The 8,917-nt window shown below is 44.4% G+C and overlaps 1 protein-coding gene across 1 annotated transcript; it reads left to right on the plus strand.

Moving 5' to 3' along the window:
- Positions 1–6,608: 6,608 nt before the first annotated feature.
- On the plus strand, positions 6,609–8,488 carry LOC4332883 (probable galacturonosyltransferase-like 4). The gene has a single exon (XM_015777291.3). The coding sequence runs from the start codon at positions 6,984–6,986 to the stop codon at positions 8,025–8,027; it is 1,044 nt and encodes a 347-aa protein (XP_015632777.1). The 5' UTR covers positions 6,609–6,983; the 3' UTR covers positions 8,028–8,488.
- Positions 8,489–8,917: the final 429 nt, after the last annotated feature.

The raw sequence follows: 8,917 nt of genomic DNA on the forward strand, positions 1-8,917 counted from the left end.
TCTGCGAAATTGCATTCATGAATGCACATAGCTTTGTTATTATTGCCCGGACATTGTCTGGAAGGATACCCCTTATTACAACTGGTAGCAGTTGTGTCATCAACACGTGACAGTCATGAGACTTTAGGTTTGTGAACTTCTTCTCCTTCGTGCTTATTATTCGCTTGATATTCGTGGAGTATCCAGACGGTACCTTTATGCTTTCCAAGCATTCAAACATACTTTCCTTCTCTGCCTTGCTAAGAATGTAGCTGGCTGGACTCAAGTAATGGCTTCCTTTCTCCTTTGGTTCCGGGTGAAGGTCGCCGCGTTGTTCCATATGCTTCAGATCATTACGTGCTTCCAGTGTATCTTTCGACTTTCCGTATACACCTAGGAAGCCAAGAAGGTTTACGCAAAGGTTCTTAGTGAGGTGCATCACGTCGATTGTGTGGCGTACGTCCAAGAATTCCCAATATGGTAACTCCCAAAATATAGAGTTCTTTTTCCACATCGCCGCGTGACCATCTTCGCTCTCTATAGGCTGGCTTCCAGGCCCCTTTCCGAACACTACTTTAAGATCTTTAACCATAGCAAACACTGTTTTCCCGCTGCGATGTTTAGGCTTCATACGGTGGTCGGCCTTATGTTCGAAGTGCTTGCCTTTCTTCCGTACCGGGTGGTTTGCTGCAAGGAATCGACGATGACCCATGTATACAACCTTCCTACAGTGCTTAAGATACGTACTTTCTGTTTCATCCATACAGTGAGTGCAAGCCTTGTACCCCTTGTTGGACTGTCCGGATAGGTTGCTAAGTGCAGGCCAATCGTTGATGGTTACGAATAGCAGCGCTCGTAGGTTAAACTCCTCCTGTTTGTCTTCGTCCCACACAGGGACACCTTCCTTCTTCCACAACTGTTTAAGATCTTCGACCAATGGTCTTAGGTACACATCGATGTCGTTACCAGGTTGCTTGGGGCCTTGAATAATAATCGGCATCATTATGTACTTCCTCTTCATGCATAGCCAGGGGGGAGGTTGTAGATACACATCGTAATGGGCCAAGTGCTATGGCCGCTGCTCATCTCTCCAAAATGATTCATGCCATCCGTACTCAAACCAAACCGTATGTTTCGTGCATCCTTTTCAAATTCTTTAAATTTTCTGTCGATGTTTTGCCACTGCGAACCATCGGTGGGATGTCTCAGCATCCCGTCCTGTTGACGCTCTTCAGCGTGCCATCGCAACATTCTAGCATTCCCCTTGTTCCTGAACAAACGCCTTAGCCGTGGTATTATAGGGAAATACCACATCACCTTAGCAGGAATTCTCTTCTTTGTTAGCTGCTCGTCAACTTCTCCTGGATCGTCTCGTCTAATCTTGTATCGTAGTGCTTTGCAAACAGGGCATGCTTCTAGGTTCTCATACTCCTCACCGCGATATAGGATACAATCGTTCGGACATGCGTGAATCTTATGAACTTCCAGTCCTAACGGGCAGACTATTTTCTTAGCCTCGTACGTTGTCTCGGGCAATTTGTTTCCCCCCGGAAGAATGTTCTTGACGAGTTTCAATAAATCGCCAAATGCCTTGTCACTAACCCCATTTTTTGCCTTCCATTGCAAGAACTCCAAAGTGGTATCCAACTTTTTGTGCCCCTGCTCGCAACCTGGGTACAACGAAGTTCTGTGGTCCTCCAACATCTTGTCCAATTTATGGGCCTCCTTTTCACTTTCGCAGTCCTCCCTGGCGTGCTACAACATCTCACCAAGATCATCCGCAACGTCGTTACCATCAGCAGCTATTTCCTCCTCGCCCGTTTGATTTTCTTCAAATCCAACATACTGAGCAAATTCCGGAATATTGTCGTCTTCCACTTCATCTTCTTCCATTTCAACACCTTGCTCTCCGTGGGATGTCCAACAATTATAGCTTGGCATGAACCCCGACTCAAACAAGTGGAAATGAATAGTCCTGGATGTAGAATACTCCTTCTGATTCTTACAATTATTGCATGGATAACAAATAAAACCCCTTTGCCTGTTAGCTTCGGCCACTCTCAAAAAATAGTGCACGCCGTCAATAAACTCTTTGGACCGCCGGTCAGTGTACATCCATTGCCGATCCATCTACATGAGTCAAAAAAAACCATACACAAATAATTATTCTTACAATAATGACAGTCATACAATAATTATAAGATATCTTTATTCATACAAAAATCATAAAATATTACACCAAATAATTCTTAAAAACTATTTGTAAAGTTTTAAACTAATTTTAATGTGTTTTACTTCTTTTAATTTTCATTTTAGTTTGTTTTCTATTATTTAAGATTAACTTTCACTAGAGTTTTCCTTCTCAACTATTTTATAAAACCTTGTTTAGCAAATGAACTAAATTTCTATATATTCTTTCTTCCCCACACACATTTTCTCTCTCATCAACTTACAACTAAATTTTGGAGACAAAAAAAGTGTGCAAAACATAGGTGCAAATATAGTATGACAAAATAAAACATTGGAGGATGAAGTTGCAAACATTTTAGGCACCTCCGATTTGTATGTAATCACCAAAATAAATTCAATATAAATTTTGGCATGACCTCCCCTCTTTTTTGAAGAAATTTTGAAGCTTGCTCGGGCAGCTGGAGGAGGAAGAAGACATATATATAGGGGTGGGACTTTAGTCCCAGTTGGTAGCACCAACCGGGGCTAAAGATCACAAGGATCTTTAGCCCCGGTTGGTATTACCAACCGGGACTAAAGTTACGATTTTTAGTCCCGGTTGGTAATCCCGGGGGGGCCTGACATGCCCTGACAGCATTCGAACCGAGATTAAAGATGATCTTTAGTTGTTACCAACCGGGACTAAAGATCAAATATGCCCGTTACCCTTTTGAACCGGGACTAAAGATCATCTTTAGCCCCGGTTTTTATTGCATCCGGGACTATTGTGGAAATCGGCCGATCAACGAAAGATGGTTTCTCCACCAGTGCGGTCTCCCAAAAGTAACTTTGACAACTATTTTCTATTATAATATATATGAAAATATCAACAAATATATGGTTTTATTGAAGTACATTTTAAGGCAAATCTACACATATGGTTTTTATATTTTTAAGATAAATATTTTAGAAATTATTTGCAGTCAAATATTTTAAAGTTTGATTTTACCCTTGTCCAAAACGACTAATATTATCAGCCCGGAGGGAGTAGAATATGTAGCATCATGTTCTACATGTATAAAACTGTCATCAGGTAAATTAATTTTCAGGCATTCTGTTACACCATATCTAACTCTTTTACTAGGAAGATGCTACCGGGCGTTTGCATGTTGTTGAAGCACATAAGGCAACTGGTTTTACTCTGAATCGTGAGAGCAGCGTCTTTGAGGAGAACAAACAATTATGCAGTAGGTGCCAAGTCTGTGGACAAGAAGGTTCGGTAAAGGTTAACTACTAAACCTTAACTACTCCCTCCGTTCCAAAAAAAAAAAACCAACCTAGAAATAGATGTGACACATTTTCAGATTCGTTGTACTAGAATGGATCACATTTCCTCCTAGGTTGTTTTTTTTTACGGAGGGAGTACTTCTGCTGACACTTGGATCGATCAAAATTTAATATTTTTTGTCAAAAAAGAGAGAAATAATTTATCTTCATGATGATGAGTTCTTGATTCTACAGGTAGTTGGATTGGAGCGAACTGAGCGGGTTCTTCCAACCGGCACAACATTTACTGTTGTTGGTGAGGTAATCCGTCAATTTTCGTTCATCAGTTGGAGCGAAATTTGTTGACAGATCTTGTGAAATTTCTGTTTGCTACTCCCCTTCGTCCCAAAAAAAGTCTAGTTTTATACTATTCATTATTTAAAAAAATTTATGATTAGTATTTGCATTGTTAATACATGACAAAACATGACTAGTACTTTTTGTGTGACTATTTTTTTAAAAAAAATTTCATAAATTTTTTAAATAAGATGGACGGTTAAACATTGGACATGGATTCTCACTACTACTGTTATTTTAGGATAGAGGTAGTAATAACCATATATTATTGTGATTAAATAATGGACCTTAATTAATGCATTCTTTTCGATCGGACAGGCTTACAAAGATCGCGGAACAGTTCTGATTAAACGGCCAAGAGAACTTGGACGGTTTTACGTTTCACGGAGAGGCATCGATCAGATTATCTCAGACCTTAAGGAGGCTTCCACGTAATTAATCGATCGAGACGCTGCATGATATACTATGAGCTCTTCTTCTGTTGAAATTTATTGATTATATTTATATCGCGTGCTTAATTAATTTGCTGCTCAACTGCAGGGGTAAAGACGCAACGGCAGCGATTTTTGCATTCTGCGGCGGTGTTCTTCTTGCGTTCCATGCACTGCTGTAACTAATGGTCGATCGAGATCGCAGATGATGATCATGACCAGCTAGCTGGGAAGGAATTAAGTAGCGGCAGAAAAGGCACCAGAAAATGGATTTGTTATTTCAAGGATGTCTTCTCATAGCTATTAATTATTTATTTACTCTTCATGAACAAAAATCAATCAAATTGCATGAATTCACTATATATTAGCAAGATGTCCGTGCGTTGCAACGCTGTCTAGGACTATAGAAGTTACATGTCCTAAGCTCATTTCTTAAATTGAGGCTTATAATAACTTGAATTAGTAAAGCACACACGTACATTCCCTATGATTCGGACCAAACTGAAATATTGTTCCTATCGGTTGTCCATAAAGGTCGGTTTTTTTGACAAACAGAAACATAGAACGAACAGGATTTGCAGAAATTCTTCTTTCAGATATATGAACAGAAGATACTAAAATGAGCAGAGATTGGATAATTGAGAATTACTCTTACACCAATATCTTTTTTAATTCTCGAATTGCTCTTACACCAATATCTTTTCGAAAATGCTGGGGATCGGACGCCCCTTCCCGTGCCTCCCGAACCTCCGCACCGTCCCCACCACATGCGCTGTTGCAATAAATTACCTACATATTATGGAAAAGCTCAGGGAATTCGTTTTAATTTTTGTTCCACCAACAAAGTTTCAATAAGTGTACTCGTGATGTTTCACTATGTATAGATCAAATGTTGTAGTGAATTGAAACATCATTTCGCTATTTGCTGAAACATTGTTTTTATATATGGTGAAACAACACCCGATTTTTGGAAACTGTTTATTTCATACGTTGTAACAAAATGTTCCAGGATGTGTTTCAGTTTTTTAAATGATTGAAACATTTTTGATCTACTTAGTTAAACAATTCCGATCTACTTGGTGGAATAGCGCCTAATTTTTATTACAAAAATCGGACGTCCGATTTATAGGCGCCCCGGTATCTTTTTTAAGATTCTCTTTTGCGTTATGTTAATCTCCTCCACGTTTGGAGGCCACACCAGTGTGCAAACAATGAAGGGAAAGGAATTGAAGAAACGTATGCTGCAAGATCGTGAAGGTACGTACATGTTTGTCCAAATGTTTAAGTATGAATTTAGTTTTAACTCGTTTCAATAATACTTATGTTAATCTGGTAGTGGTTAGTAACAAAGTTAGCAAATTGTTTTCAACTATATTAAACACAAGACGATACTGGTTATTCCAGCTATGTTCATTCATTGTTGTTAGGAGCAACATGGTTTTGTTGTTAGGAGCAAGAAACAAATTCGACATCTGATATCTGATCGACGGCCATGGTTAGTTGATGGCACAGTTTTCTGCTCCCCTATCTGTTTTCGTAGGACTGTTGATACGTCGCTGTTCGTTTGTTAGTTCTTCGTTGTCTTCATGTCCAAAGTAATTTGGAAATGGTAGGAACATCTGTGTATATATAAGAATTAAATTAGACTAGATCAACTGTTCATGATTCATACTAAACCTTTTTGTGATGTATGACAATGCAACTGAATTTGCCACGCAAGCAAGCTCAACGCTGGTGCTCTGTGGCTGCAGGCATCCAGGTGGAGCCCCTCCCGTAGCGAAGCCGCCTCATATTAAAGACGCAGAGCACAAACCTACAAAAAAAAAAGATCGAATCATTGAAGAAGTCTCTCTAAAGTGTAAAACGCAACTAATCTTCGTCCTCTTCCCAGACAGCCTTGTTGTTGAATAGAGCAATTTGGCATTGCATAGCCATCAATTTACATTATCTTAAATCTCATATGGAATAAAATATTTTTTCCGAATTACCTCATCCGGTTTAATATATGACGTTTAGACATGCGTTTCATCATTCATGTAAACTAATTATTTTTTATTACAAGTATGTAAAAAAAAGTCATGCCTAAAGCACTTATAATAATAGAACAAACCACAAAAAAAAAGTGATAACTATATTTTTTAAATAAAACAAGTAAACAAATATACATTAAAAGTCAACAGCGTTAGACATTAAAAACCGGCGGAACCATATGGCAATTATACCGATTTATATGAAATTCTTGTATTCCGTATTTTTTGCGGGATAACTTATAACACACTTGTAACACAAGTATAGCTTCCATGAAAAAGAAAAAAAACACAAGCAGCTAACAAAAAAAAAAATGGAGGAAATTGGTGAACCAAGAATGGGCAGGGCAGCCATGCACCTGTTTGTTGTTGTTGTCGTCGTCGTCTTCTCCTACCTTCCCTCCCGTCCCTCCACCGCGCATGCACGTACGTACCCGCCATTGCTGCTGCCAACCCTATTCCTCTCTCTTCCACCGCTCCGCCTTCCTTTGATCCTTTCCCCACCATCTCCAATGGTGGCCCCCCTCGTCGCCTAGAGCACCGACCCCAACGTTGCCCAAGGACCAGGGTGGCCACCTCTCCTCCTCCCCCCGCCGCGGTCCCCCCTCGCCGCCGGCTCGCCGGCGACGAAGACGTCGTCGTGCCCCCACCACCACCACCACCACTCGGCCACCCACCGGTCCTTGTCCAATTCGCTCTCTCCACCCCCGCCCGCCGCGCGGTCGTCGTAGCAACGGCCGCGGGCACCGCCACCATGGCGCGCTGCGGGAGCGCCATCGCCGCCGTCGCGGCGCTGCTCGTCCTGCTCGGCGGGCACGCGGCCGCGCGCATCCGGGTGGAGCACTCCGGGATGGTGATCCGGCGGCCGTCGTCGTCCATCCCGAGCTTCCGGGAGGCCCCCGCGTTCCGCAACGGCGAGGAGTGCGGCGGCGGGGGGAGGGTGGACGTGGCCATGACGCTGGACGCCAACTACCTCCGGGGCACCATGGCCGGCGTGCTGTCCATCCTGCAGCACACGGCGTGCCCGGAGAGCGTGTCGTTCCACTTCCTCGCGGCCGGGATGGACGCCGACCTCGCGGCGGCGGTGCGCGCCACGTTCCCGTACCTGGACCTCCGCGTGTACCGCTTCGACCCGTCCCGCGTCCGCGGCCGCATCTCCCGCTCCATCCGCCACGCGCTCGACCAGCCGCTCAACTACGCGCGCATCTACCTCGCCGACACGCTCCCGCCCGACGTGCGCCGCGTCATCTACCTCGACTCCGACGTGGTGGTCGTCGACGACATCCGCGCGCTGGCGTCCGTCGACCTCGGCGGCCACGTCGTCGGCGCGCCCGAGTACTGCCACGCCAACTTCACCAACTACTTCACCGACGCGTTCTGGTCGGACCCGGCGCTCAACGGCACGTTCGCCGGCCGCCGCCCGTGCTACTTCAACACCGGCGTCATGGTCATGGACGTCGGCAAGTGGCGCGCCGGCGGCTACACCCGCCGCGTCGAGCGGTGGATGGAGGTGCAGAAGCAGACGCGGATCTACCACCTCGGCTCGCTGCCGCCGTTCCTCCTCGTTCTCGCCGGTGACATCCAGGCCGTCGACCACCGCTGGAACCAGCACGGCCTCGGCGGCGACAACGTCAAGGGGCGGTGCCGTGGCCTCCACCCGGGGCCCATCAGCCTCCTCCATTGGAGCGGCAAGGGGAAGCCATGGATCCGGCTCGACGCGCGGCGCCCGTGCGCCGTCGACTACCTCTGGGCGCCGTACGACCTCTTCCGGCCATCGTCGCCGGTGCTCGAGGAGTGAGCAGCAGCAGCATCGAGCCATGCACAAGCTAAACTGATCAATCTCCTACTTTGTTCTTGCAGAAGCTTAAAAGATTTTTTTTAAAAAAAAAGAAAGAAGTTGGCAAGAACATGATGAAGAAATTGATTTTTCTTCAAAGGAAAAGGAGAAGAAATTAATGTGCAATCAGCAATGGGTGCTATGATCTGTGCTGCTAGCTGCTGTTTTGGGGGGTCTCGATTGGGAAATTAAGCAAAAATCGATGAGGATATGAACGTGCGAATTGCTTCATGATCTCTTTGGTTTATCTTGTATAGGACACAATGTTGTAATTAATTTTGTGAGGATTAGTGTGAATACTGGGAGCTAGGTGGGGGAAGGAACCGACTTACTCTGACAAATGTATGTACTATACTAATTGTACTATAATATGGTATACTCAGATTTTGTTAATGCAAATTGCAAACACAGAATACACAAAATGAGTAATTGAGCTGAATATAGTTACCGGTGAATTTAGACTATGCAAATTTTGCTACAGGACATCACGACTTTATGGTTTTAACTGTAGGACACCGCACGAAGTGAGTTTTGGGGGAAAGCACTCTGAAAATTAGCTTGTGGACACCGCGTGCATTAGAATATTCATTTTGGCTGGATAGGAGAGAGAAATTGCGTGAAAGTACTAAAATACCCCTGAGCCCACATGTCAGCTCTTTCATCTCTCTATTTGTATCTCTCGCACTAAAGGGTGCCCATAGTGCAGTGTGGCATCCCTCCTCCTCCCGACGCGACTCCTGGCGAGAGATCGCTCCTGCGGCCGCCTCGAGGGAGTGAGCTAGACAGGGGTCTCGATCCCGTTGGCTGCGTCGGTGGTGGTGGTTGGGTGGGGGGCCATCCATGGCGATGGC

Source organism: Oryza sativa, chromosome 3, assembly GCF_034140825.1.
Source record: "Oryza sativa Japonica Group chromosome 3, ASM3414082v1".
NCBI classification, from domain to species: Eukaryota; Viridiplantae; Streptophyta; class Magnoliopsida; order Poales; family Poaceae; genus Oryza; species Oryza sativa.